Source organism: Aethalodelphis obliquidens, unplaced genomic scaffold (genome assembly GCF_003676395.1).
Source record: "Aethalodelphis obliquidens isolate GAN/ISIS:26980383/991018 unplaced genomic scaffold, ASM367639v1 scaffold84, whole genome shotgun sequence".
Classification (NCBI taxonomy): Eukaryota; Metazoa; Chordata; class Mammalia; order Artiodactyla; family Delphinidae; genus Aethalodelphis; species Aethalodelphis obliquidens.
The window spans coordinates 3352997-3370945 of record NW_020838028.1 but is presented as its reverse complement, the minus strand read 5'-3'; the positions used below and the strand labels follow the sequence as shown (position 1 = coordinate 3370945).

The 17949-nt window shown below is 36.9% G+C and overlaps 1 protein-coding gene across 4 annotated transcripts in view; it reads right to left on the bottom strand.

Annotated features, from left to right (window-relative positions):
* Positions 1-17949, bottom strand: part of ADAMTS20 (ADAM metallopeptidase with thrombospondin type 1 motif 20) — a 203604-nt gene that overhangs the window by 6912 nt on the left and 178743 nt on the right. For all 4 annotated transcript variants that reach the window (XM_027093467.1, XM_027093466.1, XM_027093465.1 and 1 more), the window contains one exon: positions 12761-12852. In XM_027093467.1, the coding sequence (XP_026949268.1) occupies positions 12761-12852 (92 nt within the window). The remainder of the gene's footprint in view (positions 1-12760; positions 12853-17949) is intronic.

The following is a 17949-nucleotide window of genomic DNA, read 5'->3' as shown; positions in this document are numbered from 1 at the left end:
CATAGTATCAACTAAAAAATATGGTTTTTTGAAGTAGTATGAAGTTTATCTCCTCTTGTACTCTCGACATTTTTTAGAAGAGGCCATCATAAGAAGTAAAATTCTAACAGCCAAATCACAAGTGGAAGGTAAGGTGATTCAGAAGACCTAAGAATTCAACAGATAGGAATGTCTGCCCTTGAGTAATTAGCTGCATCAAAGGAAAAAGTAGTTATGGATACAAGGTAGAGGGAAAGCACAGAAATAGATGCAAGTTTTAATGTTCCACTTCTTTGATTGACTGGTTGGTTCATATGTGCCCATTATATCATTAGGTTTTACAATCTTAAAGTTTGTTCCACATATTTTATTATGAATGGGATCTATAGATCCAATGCAATTCCAATAAGAGAAATGATTCTAAAATTTATATCGAAAGACAAAGAAATTAAAATAATTAAAACAAGTTTGAAAAAAAATAAATTTGAAGGACCCACACTACCTTGTTTTAACACTTATTATAATAAAGCTATCATAACCAAGACAGTGCTGTGTTGGTGAAGAGAGAGACATGTAGATCAATGGAACAGAAGACAGAGTCAGAAATAGACCCACATAAATATGTGCTCTCTCTCTCTATATATATATATATATATATTTTTTTTTTGGCCTCACCACATGGCATATGGGATCTTAGTTCCCCGGCCAGAAATTGAAGCCATGCCCCTGCATTGGTAGTGTAGATTCTTAACCACTGGACCACCAGAAAAGTCCCCTCCAATTGATTTTTGACAAAGGCGGAAAGGCAATTTACTGGAGAAAGCACTGTCTTTTCAACAAATGGTGTTAAGACAACTGGATGTCTATAGGCAAAACCCTTCCAACTTCATAAAAAATTAGTTCAAAATCAGTCATAGGTCTAGATGTAAAGCATAGAACTATAAAAAAAAATCTTTAAAATTTTTAAGAACACATAGAAGAAAATCTTTGTAACCTGGAGTAAGTCAAAGGCTTTTAAATATGACATTAAATGTACAACCCACAAAAGAAAAAAATGATAAATTTGACTTCATTAAAATTTAAAACTTCCACTCTGTGTAAGACAATTAAGAGAAAGAAAAGATAAGGTCCAGACCAGGAGAAAAAGACTTGGAAATGTTATATACAACAAAAGACTTGTAACCAGACTATGTAAAAAACCCTCAAAACTAAACAGTAAGGAACAATAAGGAAAAAAACAACCTAATTTTAAAAATGAGCAAAAGACTTGGGCAATATGTTTATGTATGACTGATTCGCTTTGTTATGGGGCAGAAACTAACACACCATTGTAAAGCAATTATACCCCAATAAAGATGTTAAAAAAAAAAAAAAAAAAAAGACTTGGGCATACACTTCACCAAAGAGTATATATAGATGGAAAATAAGCATATGAAAGATACTTAACATTATTATCCATTAGTGGAATGTAAATTAAAACTACATTGAGCTACCACAGAAGATGGGAAAACAAACAAAAAACTTGACAATACTAAGTGCTGACAAGGAAGCTAATCAACTAGAAATTTAATCTTTGCTGGTGGGAATAAAAAACGGTACAGCCACTGTATCAAACAGTTTAGCAGTTTCCTATAAAGTTAAACATACACATATCATGTGACCCTACAATCTCACTCATAGGCATTTATCCCAGAGAAATGAAAATGTACGTTCACACAAAAACCTGTATACAAATGTGCATCTCAGCTCTATTCATAATCTCCAAAAACTATAAACAACTCATTTTCTTCCAACAAATGAACAAACTGTAGGACAGCTGTATGACATCCATTTGATGGAATAATGCTCAGAAATAAGGAAGAAAAAATTATTGACACATGCAAAACACAGATGGACCTCAAAGGCATTATGTTGAGTGAAGGAAGTCAATCTCAAAAGGTTACATATTGTGTGATTCCATTTATAACACATATCTATGTCATCCCAGAAAATGCAAAACTAAAGCAACAGAAAAAAGATCAGTGTGTACCAGGAGTTAGGTGGGAGGGAGGAACTGACTCCATGGAGGAAATGTGAGGGAGCTATTCTATATTCAGATTATGGTAAAGTAACATGAATCTGTATGTATGTTAAAACTGTATACTAATAAAGGCAATTTTATTGTGTTTTTTTTCACCTTAAGATGTGAATGAATATAACACCTATTTAAAGAAAAAATTTCCAATTGACTTGCAAACAAAACCCAAGTACATGCTATATGTAATAGACACACTTAAAGTGACTCATAAAGGCCAAAACTAAAAGCATGTGCAAAAGTATACCAGGAAAATGTACATAGAGAACAGGGGTAGCAAATCCTGATAAGGTAGAATAGAATTCAAGTATGAAATCAGGAAAACATGACAAAGAAGTGCTAAAAACCATAATCCACAATGAAGACGTAATATGTGAGTATTAGGCATCAAATAACACAGCAACTTTTTTTCTTTTTTATCGCGGTATGTGGGCCTCTCACTGTTGTGGCCTCTCCCATTGCAGAGCACAGGCTCCAGACACGCAGGCTCAGCGGCCATGGCTCACGGGCCTAGCCGCTCCGCGGCATGTGGGATCTTCCCGGACCGGGGCACGAATCGGCGCCCCCTGCATCGGCAGGCGGACTCTCAACCACTGCGCCGCCAGGGAAGCCCAAACACAGCAACTTTTATGAAACAAAACTACAGGAGATGAAAGGAGACATAGGTAGAAACATCCTAATAATAGGAAATTTTAATATACCACTTTTAATAACAAAATAGATCAAGCAGGCAAAAATAAGGAGAGAGATGATCTAAACAATATAAATAAAAGGGTAGATCTTATGCATATATATCAAACTCTGCAGTCTGATAATAAAGAATACACGTTCAAAATATGTAAAAACTGGCTCTGAATACTCAAAATGGATGCTGGCCAAGATCCTCTGGCATTGGTTATTTCTCTTGCTCTCATGTAATCAACATTAATTACAAAACAGCTAAAGAGATACACATTGCGTTTTTTTTTTTTTTTTATGGCTCTGTGAAAAGTACTGAACATTTTACTTCACTTTTGAGGTATATATATATATATATATATTCTAAAGTCACATCACACTCCTTAACTTCATCTTATATTACAATGTGGCAAAGTTTATTTTCCCTAGAGAGTGTCATATGTGTCCATTTTCTTTTTAGCATTCATGTCCCGGGGTGCCCTGTCATATGCAAACAAAGAGAATATGGTTTTGAGGAATCCCAAACAACAGAATAAGTTCTTTCTGTGACATCAAACATCTGGAGAGTATTCATGCAAATCTTATATAACTTAACACAGAATCTGGTTTATATATTTGACAGAATAGCTTCAAGAATACTGGACAGTTTGTATTTTTGGTAACAGTAACTTCAGGCACTTGAATACAGACTGAAAAAAATGGGCATACCTTTTTTTGACAGCACATACCTATGCTCAATAACATCTAATTTTGGAAATAGAGCTTTGCATTCCAGAAATGCAAACTAAGTGGAAGAGCCATCTCACCTTGACTAGCAGAGAGGAGCATTTTATTACTACACTGGGGCTACCTCTGACTTCCTCAAGGATCTTGTACAGGTTGTTGACACAGAGTGTCTGTTTCTCCAACTGTAAATTGGGGTTACCCAGTTTATAACTATGTACTTTTCTCAAGATATTGTAGGGAAAAATGGGGTTACATAAAAATTGGAGTAATGGAGTTAGAAATTACTGAAAATATCTGTTTTATCATTTAAAAACTTGATTGTGCTAAGATCTCTTATTCTGATTTCATGCTCATTGAGAAATATACTGTTTATAATAATTAGTTTTCTGTTAAGATATTTTCTATAAGCAAAGTTTACTAATGAGATAAAAGGAGTTTTGATTCCACTTGACAGTTATATTACTTATTTGTATATCAGTCTCCTGTGAATTTTGTTGATGTCTCATTGACCAGATTTATTCAATTCAACATGTAATGAAAAGGACCAGATTCCCAGAATGTCATGACCTTTCTGAGGTAATAGTACCTTGTAGCACACTCTTCACATCTCTAGGTGGCATTTACTTCTTTCTAATTTACTTCTGTCTAATCATATCAAGTATATGACCAGAAGGCATTGATTAGAAGGACTATGGATTGTTGGACAAAGTTGACCAGTCTTGACATGGGTTGGTCATTGGAGACTGAATAATCTCCATTTAAAAGGGTCAAAATGGAAAAGTTATTTTAAATATCCATATGTGAAAGAAAAGATTGTTTAAAGTGCTAAAAGTTTTAGAATACACATCCTTGACCTTAGAACAACTGTTCAAAGAGACATAGTGTAAGACTTCAGAAGGGGGAGTTCATCAGGAAAAGCATAGTCCTGGGAAGAGAACTAAATAAAAGATGTAGGTCAGAGAGTCACCATTTTGCAGGGAGACCAATCATCTGGTAGGCCAACATGAGCGAAGCAGGGAAGGAGAAGAATGGACATGAATAGAGCTAACCAGGCTCAAAGATTGAATGAGAACCTGAGATTCCTCTGCAAAGCTGTGTACCTTAAAAAATATGGCCAATAGAGGGAGCACATTTGGAATGGCTTTTGAGGAGACCTGTGGACTCTTTCTTCAGTGAAACAATAGAGAAAAATAGGAATAGAGGGGAACTTCCTCAACTTGATAAAGAACACTTACCAAAAATCTATAGCTAACATTACAGTTAATGGTGAAAGACTGAATGCTTTCCCCCTAAGATCAGAAGCAGTTAAAGCATGTCCACTATCACCACTCTTCAAAATAATGCTAGAAGTTCTAGACATACGTACTAGTATGATTCCACCTATATAACATCTTTGAAAAGACAAAAATTATGGAAATGAAGGCTAGATTAGTGGTTGCTAGGGGATAAAGTGAGGCTGGTGGTAGGAGGGAAGTAGTTGTCATTATAAAAGTTCTTGTGGGGCTTCCCTGATGGCGCAGTGGTTAAGAATCCACCTGCCAGTGCAGGGGATACGGATTCGATCCCTGGTCCGGGAAGATCGCACATGCCGTGGAGCAACTAAGCCCATGCACCACAACTACTGAGCCTGCACTCTAGAGCCTGAGAGCCACAACTACTGAGTCTACATGCCACAATTACTGAAGCCTGCGTGCCTAGAGCCTGTGCTCCGCAACAAGAGAAGCCACCACAATGAGAACCCTGTGCAACGCAATGAAGAGTAGCCCTCACTTGCTGCAACTAGAGAAAGTCCGCACACAGCAATGAACACCCAATGCAGCCAAAAATTAAATTAAATTAAATTAAAAAAAATAAAGTTCTTGTGGTGATAAAAATGTTCTGTATATTGATGTAGAAATGTCAATATCCTAGTTGTGATATTATACTATAATCATGCAAGATGTTACCATTTGGGGAAACTGGGTACATGGGATCTCTGTATTATTTCTTAGAACTACATGTCAGTCAACAGTTACCTCAAAATAAAATGTTTAATTTCAAATATAAAAAATATATAAAATACAAAACGATTTCAAGTCTCTTGAAATTGTCCTAAGGCTATACAAAAAAATGGAGAAACATTTATTCGGGAAAATCTATGAAATCTAGGTAAGAACAGTAAGCATCTGTGACATCTGAAGCATGACCTGTCCTCTCTTCCCCACCTCAGCAAGATGACAGTTCTACTCTTCGTGGGTGCAGCTACGAACACAGGACTGTATTTCCCCCAGCTCTCTGCTAGGGCTAAGCTTTCTCCTAGGGTGTGTGGGGGGCGGCGGGGCTTGGGGGACACCAGCACTCCTCATCTCACCCAGCTCTGTGTTGCTGAAGCTGTCTTAGAGGCAAGAATGGTGGAGAGTCTGAAGCTCCCTTCCACCACTCAGTCCCTGCTCATAGATCAGAAGATCTGCCCCAGGCATGGCAGCCCAAGAACACAAGGCCTGAGTCAGTCCCACTCAAAATCACTGGTAGGGCAGAAGTTCCATGCTGAGCAAGGCAAGCCAAGAAGACCAGGGCATGTTGCCATTACCCAGCATTCTGCTTATAGGTGGGGGATGTCACTCTGCAAAGTGGGTTCTACCCACTCAATCCACAGAATTGGTGCAAAGGTCCTTCCTTGGGGGAAAATCAATCTGTAAGAACAGAAAATTCCATAGCTTTTCCTAAGGAGACTGAGCTTATTTGGGACAGAACATGGGGAAATTTAAGCCTAAAGGGCATATTGAAAATAAGATTTTAGTGGTGTGCAGTTAAGAGGAGGATGGGGGTAACTGGATGAGAGCAAGAAGCCAAATGGTAGGTCAAAGCTCAGTTTATCAGAGAAAACCAGGGAAAGAGACAGCCAAGAAGGGCTCCTCTTGAAGTCTGACCTGACCTCAAAGACTGACCTATAAGACTACCCTGGCCAAGGGGCCTAAGTTTAATTGGATCAGACCATGTAGTAATTTATGCCTCCAGGATGTTACTGAAAGAACAGAGTGATCATATACTAATTAGTGGAAGCTAAGAGCTGAGTGTGATATCAGTAGAGGCAGGCCATCTAGAAACTTCATCAAAGACAGGCCAACTAAAAACACTGTCACTCCAGGAGGATTGGGGTGACAGTGTACATGTCCAAGGCTGAGTCCTCTGAGGAGTGACATTAAAGTCTGCACACCACAGGGGAAATAGATGTCCCTGAAATAGCCCAGCCAAAGAGCTAAACAAATACATAAGCAAGCAAACAACAAATCCTAGAGGGAAGGGGAAACTTAGTATCCACAGTTGCTAAAATATCTTATCTAAAATGCCTGGTTTTCAACAAAAAATTGTGAAACATGCAAAGAAACTGGAAAGGATGACTCATATACAGGGGAAAAGGCAACAGAAACTGCCTTTGAGAGGTTTCAGATGTCAGGCTAAGCAGATAAAGACTTCAAAGTACCTATTATAAATATGCCCAAAGAACTACAGAAAACTGTGTTTAAAAAAGTAAAGGTATGATAATAATGTCTCATCAAATAGAGACTGTCAATAAAGAAATAAAAATTATATTTATAAAAAGAGCCAAAGGACAACTTCAGGAGTTTAAAAGTACAATAACCAAAATAATAAATTCACTAGAGCAGATCGATCAGTAGATTTGAGCTGGCAGAATAATCAGCAAACTTGAAAAGATATCAATAGTGATGAAACAATCTGAAAAATCGAAAAAAGAATGAAGAAAAAATGAATAAAGGCTCAGAGAAATAAAGGGACGCCATTAAGTGCACCAACATATGCATGATGGAAGTACCAAATAGAGCAGAAAATATATTTGAAGAAATAATGGCTGAAAACTGTCTAAATTTCATGAAATGCATTAACCTACACATCTAAGAAGCTCAATAGACTCCAAGTTAAATAGACACAAAGAGATCTACATCCAGATATGTCACAGTAAAGACGCTGAAAGTCAAAAAAAAACCCAAAAAAACTGAAAGCATCAAGAGAAAAATTACCACATATGTGGGAATCCCAGTAAGATAAATAGCTGAGTTCTAGAAGCCAGAGGACAGTGGGATGGCGTATTTAAAGTGCTGAAAAATAAAAACTGTAAAATAATTTTCTAGAAAATCAATCTCTCAAGAATGAATGCAAAATAAAGACATTCCCAGATAGACAAAACTGAGAGGATTTATTAGCAGACATACTAGTTATTATCAGACATACTAAAGGAAGTTTTTCAGGCTGAAGTCAAGTGACGTCAGACAATACAAAACAACCAAAGCGCACTAGTAGAGGTAATTGTAGTAATCATAAAAGACACTATAATTGCATATTTCTTTTCCTTTATTCTCTTGTTTAAAAAGCAATTATATAAACCAATATGTATGTAATTATACTACTGACCAGTATAATATAGAAATGTAGTATATTTGATAATAATGCCACAAATAAAGCAGATGGAAGCAAAGCTATTTTGCAGTAATTAAATGACAGCAGCTGATAACTCAGAACCACAGGAAGAAATGAAGAGAACCAGAAATGTTAAATAAAAAGGCTCATGTAAAAAACTCAATGAAATATAAGTTCTCTCATTTCTTATCTCTAAAAGATATAAAATTATATAAAGTAACACTATAAAAATGTATTGTGGTTTGTTACACAGGTAGGTATATGGACAACAAATATAACAACAAAAAAAGGGAAGAAGAGGGCTTCCCTGGTGGCGCAGTGGTTGAGAGTCTGCCTGCCGATGCGAGAGACACGGGTTCGTGCCCCGGTCCGGTAAGATCCCACATGCCGTGGAGCGGCTGGGCCCGTGAGCCATGGCCGCTGAGCCTGCGCGTCTGGAGCCTGTGCTCCGCAATGGGAGTGGCCACAACAGTGAGAGTCCCACGTACTGCAAAAGAAAAAAAAAAAAGGGAAGAGGAAAAAGAGTATATATAGGAGTAATGTTTCTATATGTCACTGCAATTAGGTAGTATAATTCTGGAGAAGATTCTGGAGTAGAGTTAAGATGTACATTGTAAGCCCTAGAGCAACCATTAAGAAAGCAACTTAAAATATAGTGAGAAAATTATTAAGGAAATTAAAATGTTACACTAGAAAATGTTCACTGAATAAAAAAAGCAGTAAAGAAGAGACAAAAACAATACAAGACCTATAAAAACAAAAAGTAAAATGGCAAAGATAAATCCAGACATATCAGTTACAACATTAAGCAATCCAATCAAAAGGCAGAGATTCAACAAAGTACTCCCTGTAGGAGACACTTTTAGGATCCAAAAATATATAGGTTAAAAGCAAATGGGATGAAAACATATATACCATGTACTATAAGCAGCCTGAGTAGCCATTCTAATATCAGATAAATTAGACTTTAAAACAAAACAAAACAAAATGGTACTACAGATAAAGAAGAACATTTTATAATGATATAAGGGTCACTATATCAGGATATTATGACAATTGCAGCATACAGTCATGTACAACAAAATCACAAGGTAAATAAATCTAATACAAAATAAATGAAACAAAAGGATTGAAGTGAGAAGCAGACAATTCAGCAATAATAGCTGCAAAGTTTCCATAGATAGAATAACTAGGCAGAAGATCAACAAGGAAATGGAAGAGTTGAACAATACTTTCAACCAACAAGGCCTGACAGACATCTACAGAACACTTCACCCAACAACAACAGAACACACATTCTTTCCAAGCACATATTGAACATTTTCCAGGATAGCCATATGCTATGTATAAAACAAGCCTCAATAAATTTTAAAAGATTGAATAATACAAAGTGTGTTTTCCAACCACAATGGAATGAAAGTAGAAATCAATAACAGAAGGAAATGTGGGAAATTCACAAATACATGGGACTTAAACACCACACTCCTAAATAACCAGTGAGTCAAATGAGACACCACAAGTGATAATAGAAAATACTTTAAGATGAATGAAAATGAATTCACAACATACCAAAACTTCAGGGATGCTGCAAAAGAAGTGCTTAAAGGAAAATTTACAGCTGCAAATGCCTATATTAAAAGAGAAAAAAGATCTCATACCAATGACCTAACCTTCCACCTAAAGCACTGAAAAAAAGGAGAGCAAATTAAATCTAAAGCAAGCAGAAGGAAAGAAATGATAATGAATAGAGTGGAAATTGATGAAACAAAGAAGAGAAAAATAACAGAGAAAATCAATAAAATCAAAAGTTGGATTTTTGAAAAGAACAAAATTGACAAACCAAGAAAAGAGACAGGAGACTCAAAGCTCTAAAATCAGGAATCAAAGAGGGGACATGATTGTGAATCTCACAGGAATATAAAGGATTATATGGAATATTACATACAATTACATGCCAACCAATTAGATAACTTTGGTGAAATAGACAAATTCCTAAAAGCAAAAACAAAAAACATAAGCTTACCAAAACAGACTCAAGAAGAACTAGAAAATCTGAAAAGATCTACAGTAAGTAAAGAGACTGAATTAGTAAATAAAACAACTTTCACAAAGAAAAGCCTGAGCTCAGATGGTTTTGCTGGTGAATCCTACCAAACATTAATTTTTCACAAACTCTTCCGAACAAGTAGAAGAGGAGGGACCACTTCCCAATTTATTCTATGGAGCCAGTACTTCCCTGATACCAAAACCAGAAAAAGACATCACAAAAAAAGAAAATGATAGGCCAATATCTCTTCTGAATACAGAGGAAAATCTAGCAACATATAAAAAGGATTAGACCTCCTGACCAAGTGGGATTTCCCCAGGAATGCAAGATTGTTTCAACATACAAAAATCAATCAGTGGGCTTCCCTGGTGGCGCAGTGGTTGAGAGTCTGCCTGCCGATGCAAGGGATGCAGGTTCATGCCCCGGTCCAGGAGGATCCCACATGCCACGGAGCGGCTGGGCCTGTGAGCCATGGCCTCTGAGCCTGTGCGTCCAGAGCCTGTGCTCCGCAACAGGAGAGGCCACAATGGTGAGAGGCCCGCATAACGCAAAAAAAAAAAAAAAATCAAGCTGTGTGATACACCATATCACAACGGTAATGGACAAGAACCACAGGATCATCACAACAGATGCAGAAGGAGCATTTGACAAAATCCAACAGTCATGATAACACCACTTCAATTAGGAAAAGAAGGGCACTTCCTCAATCTAATCAAAGGCATCTACAAAACTCATAGCTAACACACTCAATGATGAAGGACTGAATGCTTTCCCTCTGAAATCAAGAATACGACAAGGATGTCCACTCTTGTCACTTCTACTCAACACTATCCTGGAAGTTTTAGCTAGTGTAATGAGGCAAGGTAAAGAAATAAAAGGCATCCAGATTGCAAAGGAAGGAGTAAAATTATTTGTGCGTGACATTACTATGTATATAGAATATCCCGGGGAATCCAATAAAAAACTATTACAACTAATAAATGAATTCAGCAAGGTTGCAGAATACAAGATCAATTTACAAAAATATTGGCAAAAATTAGTGATTTATTGAGGCCTCGGATTTTTTTTGGGGGGGGTGGTCTCTTTATTGGGCAATTCTCCTTGTCAAAAGTCTTCTTTATCTTGAGCTGGAATCTGCCCTATTAATGTCTCCTTGAGTAACACATACTGAAGTCACTCCTCTTTCATGGAACTCCTTACATATTTAATAGTAGTTATCATAACCTCCCACCATTTTCCTGGCTACCTTCTTCATTTTCCTAACATAATGAAATTTAAACCTTCCTTTTTTTCCTGATTGTCACCTTCTACTCCTAGATAGATTAAAAATTTATCTTTCCCAGACAGAAATTTTTTTTTTCGGTATGCGGGCCATATAATATTATAGATATGAAAGATATTGGATGGATAAATAGATGAGAAAGAATGAATGGACACATTTCCCCAATTTGGTAGTTTTAATTTCTAAATCAAGTCCAACCATGGGCTGAACAATCCTGAGGCATCTCCAATGCAGTGGCAGCTGGCAGAGAAGCAAAGTATCAGGCAGGAACTAAAACCCCTTAATAGAATTTGCCCTGAAGACCTGGCATTTCATAAAGCAACAAACTAAAGGCATTCTACCCTCTGCTCAAGTGGAGCACAGACAATATGTTTCCAATGCATCATATGAATCATAATGTCTTTGTTGTTCTTTAGCCTTAATTTAATTGTAAAGAAATGTGGTATCACATTTTGTTCCGTGAAGAGGAAAATAATCCTTGTATTATGCCAGCCAATAAAAATAACTCAATATGAAAAAAAAAGAAAAAGAAAAAAGAAATTACTACTTGATCTACACTAGTTATATTGAACTCATGGTGGTTGAATAAAACACCTAGGTCTTTTTATATGACATTGCCAGGTTCTACTTGCATTTATGGACCTAAGATTTATATATTTATTCCAGTTAACTTTTTTCATATTCATTTCAGCCTGTAGTTCTAGTGTCTTTTGAACTCCTTTAAGTGTCCTTCTCTAATACAGAAAATGCCCTCTCTTTTTAGCATAAGCATACTTTCTATGTCATAGGATGAAAACTGTGAATGAGAAATTCTTAGAAGAGAGGGCTATGGCAAACCCTTTAGCTAGTTCTCTTCAAAATGAAATCATTATTATAATTACTATCTCCTGGGCAGGATTTTTCATTAATCTATAAATCTACCTAATAATGGTATATTCACCTAGCTTATGTCTCTGTATCTTATCATAAAAAATGTTATTCACACAGAATTTATAAAATCCTATGTTAAAAAAATGAGACAGCAAATTTCTTCTAGGAAGCACACTTTGTACTGGAAAGCTCAAAAATGACATAAAAGGGTGTGCAAAGAGAACTCTGCGAAAGAAAGGATAAAAACAAGAATAAATACATGGAAATGTATTATTTCACAGTAATAGAAAGTTATTCTGACAATGTTACAGGCCCAAACAGCTAATATAACTGTTGTTAGCAGCAGTGTATGAAAGTCACATGTTTGTGATCCATTCCTTTACCTTGTAACTTATGTCCATTCATTTTATGGACTAAGTCGAAAGATTGACAGTGATAAAGCATCATGGAAGGAGAAACAGGATCTAAACAATTTAAAATTCTTATTATTACACCCTTCACACAAACCTGGTACTGGTAAAGATGCTTTTCCTCCAAAGTTTATCTATAACGTTTGAAATTAATTTCATGTCAGAAGTTTGCATTTTCTATTTATTTATGTTTCTTGCAGTATTTTGGTCAAGAAAGTGAATGAAGAGAAACAGTATTAACTTTACTCAGTGAGAAAAAATAATCAACTATGAAATACCTGTGGGCATCTGGCTGCACTATAGCAATCTCCAGCTGTGGCAAATGGAACTGCGTTTCCAAATACTGTCTGGGCAAAAAGAAGGTCTGTAGCTAGAAAATAATAAATGAAATTCTTTAGCACTGAGACATTGTATGTTTTCACATCTTCATTGCAAAACATGCAGTCTTCATATTACATTCTTAAATACATTCATATAACTAATCCAAAATTTTAAGCAAAAATGTTGCACAATTGTAGTACATAATATAGATCAGGCTCTCAAATTTTTATTTAATATAAAAATGTTCACCTCATAAATTGCTCTAAAATATGACAGGGACATCTGTAACTAATCCATATGTTTTAAAAGCTAAATAAATGCTCTACCATATTTTACATCATAGTGAATATCTAAAATAGATAAAGTGGCATAAGGAGCAAAATTACAGAGGAAAAAACATTAGTTAAAGATAAATTATGATAAAGCAACATATACGTACTTATAAGAGTATGCATATCAATTCATTTAGAGAATTCAAAAACATGAAGGTAAAAAGTGTGCCATTTTCTTTGATTTCTTCTATTACTATTTCATTCTTTCTAATCTTACTTTTGCTATTGTTATTAGCAAAATTTCTTGACTGGCAACAATGCTGGGGATTCCATATAAAGTATCAGAAAGAAAGAGTCATTGGCTCAAAAATAGGTTGGGAGGAACCCTAAAGGTTAGCTGGTACAATCACTTATTCATGCTTGAATCACTTAAATAACATCCCAACTAATGCTCATGCAGTCGGTGGCTCTCACCTCTGCTAATGTTGTTTCAAATATCTTTCAGGAGGACTGCAAGATCACTGCATGCCCTCATGATGACGCCAGTCCCCTAGAGGCAATCCCCAAAGGTAGCATTTCTGGAAATATTTATCATATCTCCAAGGGCAGCTTCCAAAGCCAGCAGGCCTTCCATGGTGTGCCAGAGTCAGCTTGTACCAAATCATGAGAACCAATTGTGTGTGTCTCTTCCCAACTCCATGCATAATGAGCTCATGTTGGTAGCTTAAAATTGGCCATGGTGGGAATATATACCCCATGGAAACTGGCAAAACCTACAAATCAAACTTTTTTTTTCCTGATTGTTAAGAGCTGGTTGTTAAACATTTATCTGCACATCACTGCTTATGCATGGTACTTAGGGTTAGGCTGGGCAAACTGACACAGTTTTCAAATTAGCCTTTGCTATTATCTCCTCCATCATTCCCTGGATAACCCACAGATAGCTCTCGCTTAACATGTCCAAAGCTAAATGCATTATCTTCTTCTCCAAACATATTCCCCCTGCTATATTTCTCATCTCATTGAACTATATCAGCATCTACCCAGTTATTTTGGAACTCTTTCTAAATATTCCATGCCACAAATCCCCATATTCCATCTGTTGGAAAATCATAGAGTGTACCTCTTTAATATTTCTCTCAGGTTCTCTATTCTGAACCAAGTCCCTAATTTAGGTCCTTATCACCTTCTATCTGAACTATTATATTAGCTTCCTAAATATCTTCATGGATACAATTTGCTCTCTCTCCAACTGAGCCTGTTCCCTCCCCTGTTTATACTTTTATCCCAAAGGTCCCATAACTTAAAAGATAAATTCAGTTGTATAGTTTAGTACACGTTGTTCTTCATGATCTGCTTTCTGGGAACTTCTCTAATAAGCGGCTATCCCCCAACCTCCATTCAATTTATGCTTAGACAAAACCAGACTACTCCTTATTCTCTAGTGGAACCAAAATGCTTCACCATTTCATGCTGTGTTCATGATGTCTCCTCCTGAAACTCCTTCTCCTCACTTTGGTTAATTCAAATTTGTCTTCAAGATTTCCTTAAGACAGTTTCTTGAGGAAAGTTGACTTCTATTCAGCAAATATTTCTTTAGAACCTATTGCGTATTGGGCATTATTATAAGTACTGTAAGAGCACAATAGTGGATGACATAGGGGCCGATGGAACCTGAGTGCTACCAGAGAGAAACAAGTAATAGAGTAGATACTATCATATGTTGTAGGTGATCAATGCTATAGAAAAAAATAAAAAATAAAGCAGGAAAAGAATGAGAAGAAAGGGAGTTTTGGAGTGGAGAGGGTCCAGGATGAACTTATTGGGAAGGTGTATTTAAGCAGAGACCAGGAAGAAACTGAGGGGTAAACCCAACAGACAATCATTCTAGGCAGATAGAACAGAAAGTGCAAAGGCCTTAAGGAGGGGTGGAGGGCATGCTTGATGTATTCAAGAAATAGCAAAGGGACAAATGGGTCTGAACCAGATCGTGCAAGGGAGGAGTGTGGAGGGAAGGAGCAGAAAGGTAATGGAGGTGGGAAGGTCTTATTGAGTTTTATTGACCATCGGCAGGATTTTTAATTCTGTTATGAGTTAGATGGGAGATGTTTGGAGACTTTTGAGCAGAGGTTGGGGTTATTAAAAGGATGAAAAGAGATAATGTATAAGATAAGACATGGCTTACGTTTTAAGGGATCACTCTGGATTCTCTATTGAGAAGAGAATCTAGGTCAGAAGTTGGGGAAAAGGTGAAAAGGAACCTGAGTGCTACCAGAATAAACAGGAATACCAGTCAGTAAGCATAAGAATCCAGGTGAAAAAAATGATATGGACTTGGCCCACGGTTATAGCAAATGAGATAATGGCAAAGTGGGATTTTGCATGTGTCTTAGCTCAAGCTGCCCTAACAAACTATCACAGACTGGGGGACTTAAACAAAAGAAGTGCAGGTGCAAACACGGTCAAGTTCTGGTGAGAGCCCCCCTTCCTGGCTTGGAGATCGTCTTCTTGCTGTGTTCTCACATGGCAGAGAAAGAGAGTCCTGGTGTCTTTTCCTCTTCTTTTTATAAGGGCATTCATCTTACAATTATGGCCCCACCCTCATGAACTAATCTAGACCTAATTATCTCCCCAGAACCAAACACTGTCACATTGGGGATTAGGGCTTCATCATATGAATTATGCAGGACACAATACAGTGCATAGCAGCATGTATGTTAATGATTCACCTGACAGAATTTGATGATGGATGGCACGTTAGGTGTGAGATAAAGGGAGGAGTTAAAGACATTGCTATGTTTTAGCAAGAGTAACTAGAAGTTGATAGTTGCCATTTACCGAAATGGTAAAAATTTGGGTGGAAGGACTGGTTCCTTTGTAGAGTTGTGAATGGACCTAGAGTCTGTCATACAGAGTGAAGTAAGTCAGAAAGAGAAAAACAAATATCATATATTAACGCATATATGTAGAATCTAGAAAAAGGGTACAGATGAACCTATTTCCAGGGCAGGAATAGAGATGCAGAATGAACATGTGGATGCAGTGGGGGAAGGGGAGAGTGGGACAAACTGTGGGATTAGGAATGACATATATGCACTACCATGTGTAAAATAGATAGCTAGTGGGAACCTGCTATAAAGCACAGGAAGCTCAGCTCAGTGCTCTGTGATAACCTAGATGGGTGGGATGGGGGGGTGGGAGGGAGGTCCAAGAGGGAGGGGCATAGTTATACATATCACTGATTCACTTCATTGTACAGCAGAAACTAACACAACATGGCAAAGCAATTATACTCCAATTAAAAAAAAAAGAAAGTTCAGTCTTGGATACATTGTCAGACACATATTAGATTTCATGTGGATATGCGGAGTAGGGAGTTGAATCTTGGAATTCAGGGAAGCAGTCTGAATTAGAGATATACATTTGGGACTATCATTTAATAGATGGTATTTGAAATCTATAAGTTGAAAGAGATCCTTAAGGGAATGACTGAGTCCTGAAGTTCTTCAATACTCAGTGTTGTATAAAATGAAGAGTAACTAGCCAAGTTGAGAAACAGTGAGAAAGATGGGAGAAAGAGTGACCAAGACAGGAGCCAAATGATGAGAGTGAGAAGTCCTGGAAACCAAAGACTGCTGATGGATCAAATGAAATGAAAATCAAGAATTTGTCATTGGAGTTAAAGAAATGGAAGAAGAATTGGTGATGTAAGAGAAAAAGGAAAGTTTGCTGAAATAATGGTCCTGAGTTGGTACAAAGCAAGGAGCTCAGAGCACAAGTAGAAGGGGTTGCCTCAGATGGCAGCAGAAATAGTTCATCCACAGTGACCAGGAGAGAAGGCAAAGTCTATAGGTCAAGGTTTAGGTTTTCAGCAATGAGTGACTGGAGTGGAGGTATTAGAAAATTTTGAAGTTTGAAGCCAGAGGAGAAGCTGTGAGTCAGACGTTGAGAAGAGTTGGGGAGGAATGAACCAGGGTCCGTGCAAGCTCAGGAGTCATGCATTTAAAGTAAGATCAGTCAGGAGGGCTGTGTATTACTTGCCACATGCAAGATTCATGGTGCAAGTGCAGAGTAGGTGAAAGGTTTAATTTAATCAAGACGGGTTTTGGCACACAAGTATGAGGAAGGAAAAGAGAAAGCAAGTGGAAAATGTATACATTTAACATTGTATCTTCAGAGCCCCGTCCATTGCCTGGCAAAATGGCAGGTTTGATAAATTAATGAAAGATAAAAGCTTGCTAAACAGCAAATAAGTTCCCAAATGCCCATTATGTACTCAGCAATGCTGACACAACATATATTATTAAATAATAACCATTGTTTATAGAACACCTACTACTCGCAAGGCATTTACTAGATATATTACAAGTATTATCTCTTAATCCTAACCGAAAAAAAAAAAAGGAAAGAAAGCAGAAAAAAAGAAAGAAAAAAACCTGAGAGCCATCTTATTATGACTGGTAACTGGATGCAGAGAATTTACACCCAGCAATCTAACTCCAGAGTCTATGATCATAACCAAAGCATTATAACACTTCCCCACTGCAGTAATTGTGGGTGTTCAGTAAATGGTAGCCACTATTACTGACAATAATAGTTCACCATCATATGACTGATTTAGAGATTATGTATTCATGCATTCACTGTCTCAACAAACATTGTTTTGTTTCTTTTTGTGGTTTAGGTACTGTGCTAGGCACTGGTGATTCAATTGTGATTTAGAGTTTCTGCTTCTGAAATGAACTTCTTTGCATTTTCATGTCACTATGTAATTTTCAGGAGGGCAGACTGGCTGATGCTCAGTGTATGTTAGGTTTCATAAAGTATATTTACTTTAACTTGACTGTACTATAAATTACTTCCTAGAAAGGCAG